This window comes from Quercus suber, unplaced genomic scaffold (assembly GCF_002906115.3).
Source record: "Quercus suber isolate HL8 unplaced genomic scaffold, Cork oak 2.0 scaffold_321, whole genome shotgun sequence".
Taxonomy (NCBI): domain Eukaryota; kingdom Viridiplantae; phylum Streptophyta; class Magnoliopsida; order Fagales; family Fagaceae; genus Quercus; species Quercus suber.
The window spans coordinates 489,627-507,495 of NW_027069775.1; the positions used below are offsets into that span (position 1 = coordinate 489,627).

Genomic DNA, 17,869 nt, shown 5'->3' on the forward strand with positions numbered 1-17,869 from the left:
GAAAACTTTTGTAATGGATATGTACTAAGTGGCTACATTTTTTGATTGAGAGAGTTTCAATTTATGGCATCCGCTCCGGATGATATTTATTATCATTAGACTAAGACACCAATCAGTTTTTAGTATAGGCGGTGATTGAATCTCAGATTTCTTATTTAACCATCAGAAACTTTATTAGTGACTATATTTTAAAACTAAAAAAACTTAACAACATGAGAGGCTCTCCCAAAAAAAAAAAAAAAAAAAAAAAAAACCCTAGCATTTGAACATGCACGTGAAGCTTTTCTATTTTTTTTCTTCTAAAGATTTATAATTTTCAACAATATTAGACTCTGAGTACGTGCATGAGACTCTTCTATTTTCTTTGTAAAGGTTAATAATTTCTATTAATTATAATTTAGGATTACTATTTTTTCTAATCACAATAAAACCCATACATGCAAAATACTCATTACACTCCTGAGTATTTTTGTAATTTTGAAAATATAAGAATCCCGAATTATAGTGAATAGAAATGATTAAAATTTACAAAGAAAATAGAACGGTCCTCATCACAATTATCACTTTGGTAATATTTTATTTATATTTTTTCACAAGAGGGCTGGGCTGATTGGTCTGGGCCGGGCCTTATTAAACAAAACCCTACCCCCAATCCCATAGCTATATAAAGAAAAAACCTTCTCCCCCTTTACGTCAGACTCCCTCACATTCGTCGTCTTCCAAGTTTGAGAAGAGAGAGAGAGAGAGAGAGACACAGTTCAGTTATTGTGAAACAATGGAAGGAGACAGAGAAGAAGGCAAGAGTTTTAAGGATTTAGGATTATGTGAACAATTGCTAGAGGCTTGTGATCGTATGAACTGGAAATACCCATCAAAGATACAAGCAGAAGCAATTCCTCATGCACTTGAAGGAAAAGACTTGATTGGTCTTGCTCTAACCGGTTCTGGTAAAACTGGTGCCTTTGCTCTTCCCATTTTGCAGTCCCTCTTAGACTCTCCACAACCTTTCTTCGCTTGTGTCCTCTCCCCAACTAGGTTTCATATTTATTTCATCCTTGCTATATTTTTTAATTCTTTAGTGTGTTCTATCTTCTGGAAAGAGTTTTTGAATTGATTTTGCATCTGGGCATTTTATTTATTTATTGTTTTCTATGTTCTAGAAAGAGTTTTGAATTGATTTTGCATCTGGGTCTTTTTTGTTTTTGCTTTTCCAGGGAGCTTGCAATTCAAATTGCTGAGCAGTTTGAAGCTTTAGGAGCTGGCATTGGGGTTAAGTGTGCAGTGGTGAGTTTTTTTTTTTTTTTTTTCCTTTTTTCTTTCTTGGTACCAACTTTGTATTATTACATGATGGCAAATTCTCTTTTATAATTAGAAGTGATAATAAGTTCTGTTAATGAAAAGGGTCTACCTCAAGTATAAAGGAAGTATAGATGATGTATTCCTAAATAATTACAAAGAAAAGAGATTTACAAATGAAAATAAAAAGAATCAATGAATTCTACATCTGAATTTATGATTCAGGCTGAAAGCTACATGTTTGTAGCTTCCTAGTACACTTCCTTTGTACATGGGTTTTCAATAAATATTTTCAATTATTGATTTTTTTTTTTTTTTTTTAAAAAAAAACTTTTAGCTTCAAGACTAAGGAAACTTTTAATTGCTAGAGCTTTTGATGCTTTGATTGTCATGTTCAATTTGTATGATATTGTTGTTGGATATAAATTTCTTGTTAAATTTTCATTTTTGTTAGCGTCAATTGATCCCTTTAATATGAATCTTTACCAAACTTTTGCAGCTTGTTGGAGGGGTAGACATGGTGCACCAGTCTATCAACCTTGCAAAACGGCCCCATATTATTGTAAGTGTTAGTTTTATTGGCTGAATAGTTTGATATCTTTCACTTTTTTAAACTTTTGTACGAGGTATAAAATGTGGATAACTGAGAATGTGATTTTTTGTTTTTGGTTTTCCATTTGCTAATGTTGGATTGTCAAATTACATGGGAGTCTATGATAATTTGTTGTGTTTGATAACATTTTTTCAAATTTGTAGTTTTACTCTTGAAGCTTTTGCTTTGAGTATTACTTACACAATCCATCCAAACATATAAATAATGTTGGAAGATATTTTGAAGATTATGATATTGATTTTTATGACTTCAAAAATGCTAATGATCTTGAATTAATTTTGAAGATTATGATAAACTTGATACATGTGGAATGAGTTCATCCATGTTCCCATTAATTACTCTCCTAAAGTGATGTAGCAGCCAAGAAGATTGGAGAAATCAACATAAGACATGAAAATTATTATTTTATTAAACTGTGCCTCTGGTTTTCAATTTGAGTCTCCCTAAGCCACCATAATTGAAAGGGGTGTCTGTCTTTGCAATTTCCTTTGTAAGCTGAGCTGGTTCCTTCTAGATTGGGCCTATAATCAAGTTATGGTAAGCTACATGGACGTCTGGGTATGATGTTATTAGGGGTGTCTGTCTTTCCTAGATTCTTGTAATTTTTGTTCTTGAATTGTTTGACCCCTTGTACACTCCCTGCATACTAGGGTGTTCATTTTTTGATATCAATAAAACTTATTACTTATAAAAAAAGAAGAAGGAATCTTTGGTACTACCTCTGTCCCATATTGTTGGTCTTGTTTAGAAAATTCAACTCTTTAAGAGAACATCCTTTAATGTGTTGTCTTTTAGTTAAAAAGGTAAAAATAAAGTACAAGGTATTGAAATTCTAGTGAAAGAATGGTATTGACTTTTTAAATAAAGTACAAGGTAAGTTAGGGAATTTATTTATAGACTTTTCAAAGAGGACTACATTTTGGGACATCCCAAAATGGAATAGAGGACCAACAATTTGGGATTGAGGGATTATAATGCATTGAATTTGGTAAATTAATTTTACTGGTATATTTTTCTTCTGATTTTCAGTTGTTCAATCCACTTCTCATTTTACTTTTTTTTTTCCCCATTCCTTTGTAGGTTGGAACTCCTGGACGCCTTGTCGATCATCTTTCTAACACGAAAGGTTTTTCCCTCCACACATTGAAGTATTTGGTATGGTTCTTATATCATTTCAGCTATGCACTTTGCTTTTGTAGATACATACATGTTGGTTACATATGTTTTTATTTTTTATTTTTTGGTGATAAGTAAATTTATTTTATTAAGATAATATATGTAGTCTTAATATTGCGTATCGTTGTGCACTTCCTGTGTACATTGATGGGTGCCCTTTAGCCTTATATATATAGTTTTAAACTCTTAATACATTGTAGGAACTTGTCGTAAAACAAAAAAGTTTTGATATGTTGTAGGAAGCTCTAGGAATGTGGATCCAATTTGTTGCGAGGTGAATGATTCAATTATTTGAAATTGTAAGTTAAATTAGAATCTTTGACATGAATATGGAAAAAGCAAAGTATTAGCAAAATTTCTCATACTATAGTACCAAGAGCTTGAAATGAATCAACCTCGTGTTACTTTTGTTAGAAAAAATTTAGTCTTAATAGGATTTCATTTAAATCTTTTATTCAATCTAAGGCAATACTAATGAAAATACATAGTGACCCCAGGGGGTTGGTCCAGTGGTTCCCACAGCCCCATGAGGTCCTGGATTCAAAACTCCTAACTAGCATCTTAGGGCCACCCACAAGGGATTCCTCCGTGTGATTGCTTGGTTGTGTGGGGGCTATAATTCGAGGAAATAGTTAGGTGCTCAAAGATTTTTGAGCACCCATGTTCACAAAAAATATTAAAAAAATAATAATAATGAAAATCAATATATATATATATATTTCATTATTTTTAAACACCCATGGGAATCAGTATATGTTAAGTGTTTTGTTGTTAGAAATTGATTATTGCACAGGTTTTTAATTTCTTTTGATCTTTGTCAGTGTGTGACTTATAGTTTGGCATTAGACATGCTGCAAGAAAATGGTAATTGACACTTAGCAGGCTGCATTATAATGGTCAGAGATTTTTTTTTTTTGAGAAACTAATGGTCAGAGATTTATGTTGTGTATATATATATATAATTTATCCAAAATTATATTTTTTTGCCTGTGAAAGACAATACTCTATGTACACAGTAAATATATGCGGTGCAGTTTGGGCTCTTAAGGTTTTGCTGCTATATTACAATTCCAGTGTACTTGATTGGTTTTTTTTAATAATAAAATTTGTTATATTACCTTTTTTTTTTTTTTAATTATATATAACTTTTTTTTTTTTTTTTAATAATGTTCTTTACCATGGAATCTCCTTTATTGCATCTCATTTAGTGTCCATCTCAACCTCAAAACATGGTGAAGTTTGCTACTCTGCCAGACTGGTAGTTGGGCTGGCAGTGACTTATCCTAAGCACATGGATGTCTATATCTTTGATCTAGCTAGAAATGATTAAAAACAACTGTTAGGTCCACCTTGATGTTGTCTAGTCTATAAATTCATTTGTTATAAGTTGCATGATTGGGTTACACTTTGAGCAGGTTCTAGATGAGGCTGACAGGTTGTTGAATGAGGAGTTCGAGAAATCAATTGATGAAATTTTGAAATTTATCCCTCGTGAACGGAGAACGTATCTATTTTCTGCCACTATGACCAGTAAGGTATGTATTTAAATATCCTGCTGTACTTGAAAGGTATATCTGTAATCAGGGACCTTTTATTTATTTATTTTTATTTTTTTTCTTCTTCTTCTTCTTCTTACTGTGAGTGGTAGCTATGTATGTTCTATAATTTATAGTGAATCCTGGTTATTCTCCTTCCTGAAATATGAGATCCCTTTCTGATTTTTTTATTTTTGATAAGACCCCTTTCCGAAAATTTTAGAGAAACTCATTTGGAACTAATGTTTCCATGAAAATGAAGTGGAATTCTAAGGAAACAGTTTTTGACATTTCATGCACATCAGGGTCTGATAGTTCAGGAGGGTTTTAGATCACCAGTAAAACACACTTTGCACCAGAAGAGAAGATATTTGGTGCCTTACAGAGCAAATTTTATAAATATTATTATATGTGGTGCCTAGGCACATGCTATAAAAATTATTAATGCTGTAAACACGTCAGCAGAACCTTTTAGCAACCATATCAAATCATAATATTATGAGCAAGTATTGTCTTTGTGATGCCTAGACAATTTATGTTGGAGATGCACACTGCACAGGTGGTTCCTATATGAAAAAGGTATATTTTCTTTTAGTTTTCCATATAATGTTTCATTTATTCATGATGTTTCAGGTTAAGAAGCTCCAAAGGGCTTGTTTAAGAAATCCTGTGAAGGTAATGATCGTATTTCTTATACTTGTATCATTTGTTCATAGTTCTTGTCATGACTTGTAATGATGGTTAGTTTTTGGATGATTTCAGATTGAAGCAGCATCAAAATACTCAACTGTTGACACGCTAAAGCAGCAGTATTGCTTTATACCTGCTAAATACAAGGTCTCTCCTTCTCTCTCAGAGTTGAGCTTTTTTTGAAGATGTTTTTACTAAAGATTGGATATGTATGCCAGGTATTATGGCTGGTGATTAGGGCCAACAAGACAAATGTTTGAATTTAATGTCATTCTTGTGTTCTTGAGTCTGTTGAAGAAAGACTGTGAGAAACGTTCATCAAAAATGTACAAGACTTAGTTCTGTCTTTTGTCCTCTGAAGCCATGTATGAGATCATAGGGAAAATGACATTTCTTTCACCTAATGCTTTTTTATGAGAGGTATACCTGGAGTTTATGCTCTCCTAAAAGGCAATGCCAGAGTTTGAGGTTTTAGCCAACTAAAGTGATGATATAGATAGCTTTCGTTTGTACAATAAAAAGTTCTTTAAATAAACCTTGTTAATAAAATCTTTTTGGCAAGTTGCTTCTTTGAATATTGTGGACAACCTCATTTCAGGAAATTTATTGGTTCTGGATATACAAAAATTCTAGGATTGACATAAATAAGTTGTATTTAGGATTTAGCCACTAATTAATTTTGACAATGGCTTCTAGCATATAGTGAAACCCTAGGTTACTAGAGTTCAGTTTTGTAACTCTTGATCCCTCAATTAAAATGAACCATGGGTTTAGTAGAAACAGTTATGGATGTGTGACAAATTTGTGTCTTCTTGTGGATCAAAACAATATGAATGCACTGACTATTGTAATAAGTAGAATTTATTTATTTATCCCTCTTCTCCTTAAACTTGTATAGAAGTGGGAGATTTGTGCATTGGGTGCGACTTTATTTATATATAAGATGTGAAGCATGTTTAGAAAGTGTGATTATGGCATGCATTTGAAGGATTGTATGTGTGTGCGTGTAAGATGTGATGAGATGTGAAGCATGTTTCTAGTGGTTCCAGAAAAAGGGTTGCAACTCTCAGTGCAAGTGACAATCATTTTAGAGTGAGATGTATCACACTACAAATTGGAAAGTGTGATTATGGCATCTGTTTTAAAGGCGTATTCATCAAATTACATGCATTTTAGTTTCTTTTATAGAGTTTCTGCTGTTGCAAGATGTTGGTGATTGGTGTGTTCCTTGTAATTATATTCATAATCATTGCTTTACAGGAATGCTACCTTGTATATATTTTGAACGAGATGTCTGGATGTACATCAATGGTTTTCACTCGTACCTGTGATGCAACTCGCTTTCTTGCTTTGATGCTTCGACATCTTGGTCACAGAGCCATTCCAATCAGTGGTAAAATGTCCCAGGTAATATCTATTAATTTAACTGAAGTAAAAAAATGATTTCTCTGTATATTTTTAACCATGTTCGTTATCCCTTTCTTTTTATCTTTCTTTCTTTCTTTAATATATTCTCCCTTTCTATGTTGCCATAATATTTTGTGACTATTCTTTTCAGTCAAAGAGACTTGGAGCCTTAAATCAGTTCAAGGCAGGAGAGTGCAATATTCTTATTGGCACTGATGTGGCAAGTAGAGGACTTGACATTGCATCTGTTGATATGGTTATCAATTATGACATTCCTACAAACGTGAAGGTTAGGCTTGCTATCTATGTTCTGACTTAGAGCAGGGCTACACCTGTTTTATGGTGTAACATACATCCTGTTCAGTTTGATTATTTCTTAGATTTTATTCAACTCACCTCAACTATGTCGTTAATCCCAATTTAATTGAGGTCAGCTCCATGAATCCTTTTCAGTTGATAGTGTGAATAGAAGTTGCTGCATTTCCATAGTTTAACAGTATATAAACTTGCTAAGATTTTCCGTTACTAAAAATTTATTTGACCCTTATATTTGATACACTAGTCACAATCCAGTTTTCATTTCCATATTTTGGTAAGTTTATAAATAGGCTTCTCTCCAACCTTTGTCCCCAACTTGCAATGTAGTTCTTTGGAATTCTTAAATCAAACCCCTCTTAACTGCCTCTCTAGCTTCCTTTTGCCATTTTTTTTGTGTGTATTTTTAGTTTCCTCATTTCTACATGTATGTGAACATCTATAACTATATCTCTTTCATGCCTTTTATTTCTATTTTAAATTATCAATTGTAATGTACTGACGGGATATATATAGGGTATGCAATATGCATGCCTCTTGTATTCTGCAACCTGTTTGGTGGGGCTTGAGCTTTTATGCTGCTTCTCAAAGAGCATGCAGCTATGAAAAAGTTTGATTCCTTCCAAGCTGGCTGTTTTGTATTTTCATTAATTACATTAAAAAAATAAAAAATAAAAAAACCTTACATCATACCTATCCTATAAACCCAGAGACTTAAAATCTTCTTTGCCTGATGATGTTGAGGAGTTGGTTCTGCATAGCTGTTCTTTCCATTACTTAGTGGTGGTATGGACCTGTTCATCTTAAAGATTCTGAGACCTTGAATGTTACCAGGCCACTCTGAATCTAGTTTGAAATTTCATTGCTACATCCTGGACCTATCACACTTCACTAAGAGGCAACTGATAGATCCCCCCTGCCACACCAAGGCAAACAAGGGTGTGCAGTGCCTTCTAGAAATTTTCCTGCATTCATATGGAGCTTTTATCTGTTACTGTTTTCCTCTCTTTGAATTATTTCCTTGATAATTTTTTGAATTTTGGGGCTTGTTACACTTGCTGGAAATCATGTATGAGGTGAAATCCATCTTTTGGAAATTCTTGTTTAGTGTGGCCCTGTATTATAGGCACAGGTGATGCAAATTCTGTGGTAGACTTTATTGATTCCCCTTTTTTGGCATGTAATTATTTGATTATGTGATTTTTCAGTGGTATTTTGTGCACACATAGTAAGTGATTATTTCCTTGAATTCAATAAAATTTTATCACTTACAAAAAAATTATGCATCCAGACATCCTCTCCTGTAATTGTGTTTGATTAGATTTCAGATGAGATATTATCGAAAGAATTATGGTTTTTTTTTCCCCAAAAAATGTTCTATATGCTCTGGTTTGCTAATTGAAGTGACTCACAGGATTATAAACATCGAGTTGGAAGAACTGCTCGGGCAGGAAGATCGGGTGTTGCAATCTCCCTAGTGAATCAGTATGAGGTGGAATGGTTTGTGCAGATAGAGAAGTTTGTTGGTAGGAAACTCATACCATTTTTGTGGTGAGGCATTGTAATTGGAGTCTCAAAAGCTAATATATATATATATATATATATTTTGTGTATGTTTCAGGCAAGAAATTTCCAGAGTTTCCTTCTCAAGAAGAGGAAGTCCTGCTATTGATGGGGTCCGTCAAAGAGGCCAAAAGAGTATCTCTGGCGGTAATGATTTATTTTTAAGTTGTTTTCATTGGTAACAATTTATGAATAATGATAGATATCTAAGTTGTTTTCAATTGCAAAATTTATGAATGATGAAAGAATAAGTGTGCTTGTGCCAATAATTGTGTTGGGATGCACGTGCCCAATCCATGCCTTCTGGTTAGCTATCAATTTCTGATTTATTTATTTTTTTGATAGGTAAGAAAAAAGATATTAAAGACACTACAATATGCAGGAAAAGCACAATAGTAGTCAAAAAGTACAAAAAGAAGTCAAAAAACAGAAAACTAATTACAAAAAAGAAGAGAACTAACGAATAAAGGGATGGTGTCACAAGATGTGAATCCCCAAGCCCGAGATCAATCAAAGTTCAAACCAATAACCATTGAAAGAAGCGAGCAACTGGTCTCCTGAACTATTCACGTCCTCAAACATACGTTAATTATGTTCCCTACGTATGCACCACATCAGGCACAATGGTACTAAGTTCCAAATGTCTTACGAGTGTTTCCCCAACTAATTCCTCCAACCAAAAAGATCAAGTACCGTTTTTGGTAAGACCCAAGAAACCCCAAAAGATCAAAAGATGAAACACCATAACTGATGAGCCTAATCACAATGAATCAATGGTCTCCCCACAATGACACATGCAACACCAATCAACAATAGCAAACCCCTTACTCCTCATATTGTCATCGGTGAGTATCTTATTCCAACTCGCCTTATTCCAAGCCGCAGTCCAAACAAAACAACAAACTCTCCTAGGGTCCTTCACTTCCCAAATGTCTTTCCAAGGAAAAATGACAGAGGAGGAACCTTGTAGAGCATTATAGTGCGAGCAAATGTCAAAGTTCCCATTCTTCTTCAAAGTCCATCTCAATCGGTCTCCATTATCACTTGAAGGGGTATTGTACTCCAAAATATGAAGAAAATCCACCATAGAACCCACCTTCCAATGATTCAAATCCTAAGTGAACCTCACATCCCAAGTCCTCCCCCTTTCCTCTGCCTTGTCAAAGATAATGCAATAAAAGCCTCTTTGTTAATGGCTATCACATACAAAACCGGGAGTTTCACTTGAAGAGGTTGATCCCCACATCAACAATTATGCCAAATTCTCACTCTATTTCCCACCCCAATCTCAAACTGAGTATGTTGACTGAAATCCTCCAAATCCATACAAATACCTCTCCACAAACCACAACCATGAATAAACTTGCCCAACTTAGAGGTCTACCACCCCCCGCCCAAAAAAAAAAAAAAACTCTTCCCCAAACTTCATAGATACCACCCTCCTCCAAATACGAGTCTCCTCAACCCCAAAGTGCCATAGCCATTTGCCTAATAGGGCTTTATTAAAGGTAGTTAGTTTCCTTATCCCCAAACCATCGTTGGCCATAATAGCGCACACTTTATCCCATCCTACCGTTCCCTTTGCAATTTTTCATTCTTATTGGCCACAATGTACTCTTAATCTCTAATTTATGTGAGTAGTCCATAATCAGTTACTCCACAATAACAGAGACAGAATTATGATCTGCTAACGGCCTTATACAGTCATACTAGCAGACTTTTCCAAACATTAAAAAAAAAAAAAAGGAGAGAGAAATATTAGCGGAGACAGTATGTAATGGCCTTGTCTGTTGCATCTTATGCGAATATATTTCTTTAATTACCATGCCATTAGACCTTGGTAAGTGTAGATTATTGTTTTTTTTTTTAATCTTATGAATTTTTTATATGAAAATACAATGGAGAAGAAAACTTCAAGCTAGTCATCATTATTCTCTGTGTGTGTGTGTGTCCTTCCAAATAGCCCATAGGTTGCCCAAGGCAGTGAATCTCTATATAAGCCATCCTTTTGCACTGCTTAATTGTTATTGAATTGATTAGAGTATCCTTGCCATAACTTCATATGCTAATTTTGTAAGGGAAACACTTCTAAGAGGAGGAGACATGAAAAATGAATTAGCCATGAGCAGTTGGGCACAACTAGAAGCTAACACTAATTGGAAGTCAAGCTATGATCTAAAATTTCATTTAGAGTGTGTTCCAACAGATTAAAGATACCTTGAAAGATTTAGGCAATCCCTACACCCAGTGGTCTACTGAACTAGTCTCAATTAGGTACAACCAAAGTTTCTTGTTTAGGATTTGAGAAAGTTTCATGCTTTACTATTAGCAGTTGAGCACAACTAGAAGTTAACACTTATTTGTTGGAAAACAACTCTATCTCTATCACATGCCAAGCCAAATAAGGGAAGTCAAGAGATAGTTTCCAACTCATTTTAAGGTCGCTACCAAACATAGGAAAATGAGATAGTTTTCTATAAACTTCTTTTTGGAAAATGATTCATTTTTCAGAAAATGTTAAATGTTGAAACAAATGGAGTGTAACTTAAATTTTAGAAAAGTAGAAGTTGATAGCTTGACTTCAAATAAGGGAAGTCAAGAGATATAGTTTTCCTTTAACTTACTTTTTTCAGATACTACCAAACCTAGGAAAAGTGGAAAACTATCTTCACATAAGGTTTTCTATCAAATCAAATGGAGCATAGAGTGTGTTTAAACAAATCAAAGACGCCTTGAAAGACTTGGCAATCCCCACACTCAGCAGCCTACTGAACTGGTCTCAGTTAGGTACAAGCAAAGTTTCCTGATTAGGTTTAAGAAGATACTTTGCCTTACTATGTGATTATTTCCTTCCACCACTTCTACAGCTCCATGAAACCTCCACGGCTCCACCTATACCGCCTCCTTGAAACCTTGCAGTTTCCAGGTCCCAGTTTTGATGCAAGCACCTGTAACCTTAGTTTGACACTGAGCAGAATTCCAATGATTCTCTCTCAATCTGACAATCTTAGTTGGCATTAGGATAGCTCTTTCCACTGTGATTAGGTTCTGTAAAATTCAAATAAGTGCAGTTTATATGTGGTCTGAGTGCTATATGATTGTTGTGACCATTGCTAATAAATTTCTAATCACTCTTAATGGTTTTTTTTTTTTTTTGGTCTGGTGGAAAAAAAAGGGGGGGGGGGGCATGGGGTGGGGTGGTGGTTCCCATTGGATTATGTTCTTGAATTTTGATTTTCCCTTTCAATTCCCAAATCCTGATTTACCAGCTGGGTTTAGTTATTGGAATTGGCTTCATGAACTGCTAATGAATTTTTTTAATTAGTACATATTTTTATTAGAACAGGAAATAGAGGACACAAGAAGGATGTGTACACTCTTTTTGAAGAATACAAATGATGTTTTCACAACCAGTTTGCAAATATTTAATCATTTTGGTTTCTATTAATTCTTTTTTTTTTTTTTTTTTTTTTACTCTAGAAGCCAAGTCCTGATAGAAATCAATTGGGTTTTGTTGGTCATGTCCACCATGAGTATTACTTTGGCCATTCCATGTTGTTTATGCTTGTGATATATTATAAACTTCTTTTCTATCTTTATATTTTCCTGCTTTGGGGTCTATGCAGATTGGGCTGTTCTGTTTTGAAGGTTTTTTGAAGCCAAACCAATCTCATTTTGATTATGAGAAATTGCCTAGCCAAATCAAACCAAATCGACTGCACTGAAATAACCAAATAAGCCAATTCATAGGTGGTTGGTTTAGATCAGTTTGGCTTGTCGGTTTGGGGCCTTTGGGCCAGTATAATATATTCAAATTGTGCCATTTATCTATACTATTATTTAAAGGACATTTCCTGTTTGGATTCCTCATTTTTTAATTCAAAAATGTCATTGCACCCTTATGTTTAAGTAGAGGCAAAACTAAAGGACAATTCGGTAAAAATGCAACTTTAACTTCTACTAAAACATTGCCTAAAAGATAAGATCACGATCCTTTTAATTTTCAAATTACATTATCCACTAATAAATTAGATTCTTAAAATAAAATTTATATATATAAAATAAAAACACAGTTTTTTTTTTGCTAAAAAAAAAGTCTCATCGCACGCGCAAAGCGCGTGTGATGAGGCTAGTCACCAATAACTCACATTACATTTTATTACCAAAAAAATTGTTTATCCTCCCAAGTGTATCATTTCAACAAATTAATTTGCATTTTTAGCATTGAGGCTAGAAAAAAGTGTAACTGGGATCAGGTTTATTGACTAGTAAAATATAACCAATGTGCTTATTTTTTTAAGTATACAATAATTTCAGTATAAAATTGTTGGGTATTTGGGTTAAGTTCAATTTTGTGAATTTGTGAAAAAAGTTTCTGAACTCATTCTTTTGTGGAGATTCAACTTTCGAAGGAGTTTTTTAAGTTTTAGAGCCAAACCAACCCAATCTCTTCAGTGTGAATTTGGTTGGTTGAGTGCATTGGTTGTTGGTTTAAATGGACCCCTCTTCTGCTATTACTAAAGTCTTTCCTTATGCGGAATTTATTTTGAGTTGCCATATTTTGAAAGATTTTAGCTTCTTTTTCGTGAGCTTATTTAATAATAATAAATTAATTAACTAATTCTTTGTTCGTGGTTTATTTTTATTGTTATCTTTATAGAAAATCAAAGAACTAGGAGGCAAGAATGGAAAGAAGCGAGGAGGAGATGATGATGATGAGGATATGGACAAAGCTACGGACAAATACATGACCCACAGAAATGTGAAGTCGTCTAAGAAGATGAAAAAATGAATATAGCAGCCCTGGCAGAAAATTTTGTTAGAGATTTAGTGTGAGGGATGAAGATGTTTATGTAGGTCTATTAGTAAGTATACATGAATCCAAAAATTTTGTTAAGAGTTTAAATGGCTGTTACCATTACTTGATTCATTTTTGTTTTTGAGGGATGAATTTTAGGGAATAGATGTAAAAAAACTGTGCAGGAGAAATTTTTGGGTTTTATTATTATAAGAATAATTATTATTATTAGTTATTTGAGCTATAGAACACATTTGTGTGGACATTTTTGTTCTATAATATATCGGAGTACAACTCTGCATTTTTAAAAATCAGCTCAATAAAAATTATTCAGGGGAAAAGTCATTGAAGAAGATATGTTAGGAATGACATATACCACATTTCATAACTCAGATGTGTTCATGCAGTAAATTCAGTGAGTATTTTTAACATGAATCTCGTCTTCTAAATGTGTTTTTGATGCTAAATCACTAGTAGGAAATAATGGTCATGGATATGATAAACAACTATTGATATCAAAAAAGGAACACCCTACCACATTCAAGAAAAGATGGTGTTTATTTTTTTTTATTAAAAAAATTAATAGTAAACCTCCAAGGAACCATGAAGCGAACTGTTATAGTTGAGTTATGAAGGGACAATTTTAAATATGCCCAAATATTTGGTAGATTTGTACCACAATATAAAAAGAAAAATGAAAAGGTACATTTAGCAGAATTGTACCACACTAAAAGAAAAATGAAAAGAAAAATTTGGTAGATTTGTACCACACTATAAAAGAGAAATGAAAAGATTGAATAGAATTTTGTTGACAATGAAAGTCTAGTAGACCTCTCGACTTGTCTATATACCCCAAATGGAATGGGATTTATTTCGGTTAGTAACGGGAAAAGTGACGTTTTAATTAAGAGAAATAATACGTTCACAATATTTTCACAATTATTAAATTTGTGAGGAAAATGTCTGCAAGGAACCATTTAATTTGTGAGGAATACTTTTACGACATTTTCTCTTTAACTAGTGAGGAGAATGTCTTCTATACTAATAATACAGTTGGCTGACTGTATTAGTTGCTGCTAGGTGCTTAGTTAATTACTACCGTGATTGATGTGTATAATTAATACAGTTGACTTGAGCATGTGTTAAAATTAGTAGTAGTTAAAAGGAGTTAGGGCTGTTAGTAGGTGATTGTGTGCCAGCTGGCAGTCAGTTAAGGAGGTGGTTATAATCACCCTTATTAAGTTTGTAATCAATTAGTACTCGAGTATATAAGGGGCTACTGCCATGCATTATAATGATCATGGTCATAGATCATCCAAAAATAAGAATAAATTCACTGACTTCCTTAACTCTTGATCTCCTCTTAATTCTATCTCTCCTTCCTAGAGGCCTAGCTCCCTCCAAGCAGCTAATTCCTAACCAATTCACTACCTCAAGGAGGATCTTATCGCCCACATGAACAATTTTTTTTTTTTTTTTTTTTGAAAACCCCATTGTGCTGAATTTTAGTTTTCCATGACCACACATATAATTAATATATATATATATATAAGCGGAGACTTCATGTGAGAGTGCATGAGATTCTACCAAGTGATACATTTTATGCAAAGAGAATTGAAATATTCTTAATTGCTACATCAAATATAAGAATAAATTAAATATTGGCTTTTCGTTATAAGGGATAATATCATTAGTCAAGCCATCATTTTGAGAAATATATTAACAAAAAACCTCAACTTCTTCATGCGGAAAACCATTAACCCCCAAGGTTGTGGTTTTTCACCGATTGGTCCCTATCTACACCAATCAATCAACCATAAAGTGCTTTCTCCACCTCCACAATTGCAAAAAATTCACCAAGCTGAGCGCATTGATAGGTAATTAAGGAGATGAAGTGGCGGAATGTGACAGTAATAAACATTATATTTCTTTTGCATGAGGTAGAGCAATTAAGATAATCTCTATTAGCTCAAATAAACCATCGATTTGGTGATTGCAACTACCCAGTTAAAAACTTTCATGTGGGACAGCGGACAGAATGCCATAGGATTTGGGTGAAGAACTCTCCAATGACTAAGTCAAAAGAGTGTATATCAAAACTCTTATGTAGACATGGCAAAACGGGTCAGAATTTTCTGACCCGACCCGACCCGACCCGAAAAATACCCGACCCGAACCCGATTTTTTTTGACCCGAAGCAAAGACGGGTTGACCCGTGACCCGACCCGTGTTTTTTGCGGGTCAACCCGACCCGAACCCGAACCATTTTTTTAAAACTTTTTTTTTTTGGTAAAAAAAATAGTAAAACTAAGACAATATTGGTTTAATTGTTTATTGTGAACTTTAAGGAAACAATTGATACATTTACATAACTATATGCAAATTAATTGGAAGATTAATGGTTGAACATTCTGTAATGAGTGAATATTTTTAGATATCAAATAGTAAAGTACATGCCAAGATAATCTGGCTACAGTAGAGTTAAAAACATAGATTTAAAATTGTAGACATGTAAGAAATATTCACAAGTGTGAAAATAGTGAAGCTAAAGTATCAAATTAGCATAAATTATGAATACTTAGACCTATTTTTTAATAATTTATGTCCAAAATAAACATTTTTTCAAAATAAATTATGATATATTCTAAAGTGTGTGTTGCTTAACAATAATATGATATTCATAAAAGAGACCATGTATGAATAAGTAAGCAATCAAATTTTAAAGTATATCTCAAATTGAAATAGAGTGTCAACCACAACTGATAATAGATTATAATATTAATTTTCAAGATTGTAAATTTCTTATATATTTTTATTCTTTATCAAATGAGTTATCCAATAAGTCATTTGTAATTTTGTTTTATATTTGGAATGTTGATATTGTGCCGAAATAAAACTTGTGTATTTGTTTTACTTATCTTTGTGTTATTTTGTTTTAGATAGTAATGTTAGGATTTGTATAATTTTAAAATTGTTGAATAAGTCTTATGAAAACAAAACTACAAATGTATATCGAAGATGCATGGTTTATATCTTTGCTTCATCTATTACCTTCCATTTTATCTCATCGTGGAAGAGGTCTACTTTTAGTTGAGGATTTGAAAATCAAATTCGGGAAAGTTTTAAAGTCCTCTCGTTCAACTCGTTAAAAACAAAATATTGTGTGGCTCGAGTTAGCTTAATTAGTAAAACTTTTTAAACGTCACAAGTTCAAATTAGGGGTGGCAATTCGTATTTGTGTGTCGGGTTTGTATCGTATCGACTCATAAGTATTCGACTATATGGATCAACTCTAACCCGACATGTTTATTAAATAGGTCAAGATTCCTCAACCCTAACACAACACATTTATTAATCGAGTCAGTCATATCGACCCATTTATTAGATTTTATCCAAAAAAAAAAAAAAACCAATTTTAGTATTAACCAAATTGATATGAATTATGAAAAATCAAACAAATAAATATTTTTAATATAAAATTAAGAACTAACAAGTAATTGTATCACAAATAATCATTCAAAACTAAAGCATTTCTCAATATCACAAATAATCAATCATAATATGTCAAAGAAAATAAACCACAACAACTATCTTAAGGTTTGAAGGGTATATTGGTAAAATGTTTTTAATTAAATGGGTCAGACAGGTTAAACAGGTTCTATGTGATAAATACTAACTCAACTTGTTTATTAAACGAGTCAGTTGTATCAATCCGAATATGACACGAATCCATGAAATCTCAACTCATAACTTGCTAATTTCGTATCGTGTTGTGTTATGTCGGGTTCGCAAGTCGTGTCTAATTTTACTACCTCTAATTCAAATCCTATCATATCTATATAAAAATAAAATAAAATAAAACACAAAATATTGCTCTGCAGAATTCTATTTTCTTCATAGCAGTAACAATGAATGAAACTATATATGGATCTCTTCATCAGAGATGATCATAGTCTGTAGATCTATCTTTATTTTCCTAAACAGCTTTAAGTTATAGATTCTTGTGTTTAAACTTACAATTAAAAGAATAAGATTCTAACTAAGGGTCCGTTTGGATTCAGCTGAAAACTGAAAACTGAAAACTGAAAACACTGTAACAAAATAATTTTAAAATGTGTGAATAGTACCGTAGAACCCATTTTTAATGAAAAAGTTGATAAAAATTAAGAATTGTGGGACTCATGAACAGTGCTCAGTGCACTGTTCACCGGCTGAAAGTCAAATAATGCGGCTACTGTTTAATGAACAGTAGCCGCACTACACCGGAAATGCTTGAAAACCAAAAAAAAAAAAAAAAAAAAAAAAAAACAGAAACGCGCTTTCAGCAAAACGCAGTCCCTAGACGCCGAATCCAAACGGCCTCTAAGTCAAGGTAAATCTCAAAGGAAGCAAAACAAAGTTTCTTTATTTTATTTTGACCTAGTGACAGTGGGTCAATATATGCTGCGGTCCTGTACGTGAATGGAGACTTCAAAG

At 33.2% G+C, this 17,869-nt stretch overlaps 1 protein-coding gene across 1 annotated transcript; it reads left to right on the plus strand.

Moving 5' to 3' along the window:
• The first annotated feature begins 683 nt into the window (after window positions 1–683).
• LOC111992188 (DEAD-box ATP-dependent RNA helicase 10) lies at window positions 684–13,628 on the plus strand. Its single transcript, XM_024024024.2, has 12 exons — window positions 684–1,035; window positions 1,215–1,284; window positions 1,796–1,858; window positions 2,990–3,064; window positions 4,501–4,620; window positions 5,254–5,295; window positions 5,383–5,457; window positions 6,571–6,717; window positions 6,869–7,006; window positions 8,447–8,558; window positions 8,654–8,742; window positions 13,256–13,628. The coding sequence occupies exons 1-12, from the start codon at window positions 776–778 to the stop codon at window positions 13,385–13,387; spliced, it is 1,323 nt and encodes a 440-aa protein (XP_023879792.1). The 5' UTR covers window positions 684–775; the 3' UTR covers window positions 13,388–13,628.
• The last annotated feature ends 4,241 nt before the right edge of the window (window positions 13,629–17,869 follow it).

Excerpts from the sequence above, each read along its gene's own strand:
- LOC111992188 (XM_024024024.2), top strand. The coding sequence starts at position 776 with ATGGAAGGAGACAGAGAAGAAGGCAAGAGTTTTAAGGATTTAGGATTA. Across the intron at positions 4,621-5,253 it reads CTGCCACTATGACCAGTAAG|GTTAAGAAGCTCCAAAGGGC; the intron begins GTATGTATTTAA and ends ATGATGTTTCAG. Across the intron at positions 6,718-6,868 it reads TCAGTGGTAAAATGTCCCAG|TCAAAGAGACTTGGAGCCTT; the intron begins GTAATATCTATT and ends TATTCTTTTCAG.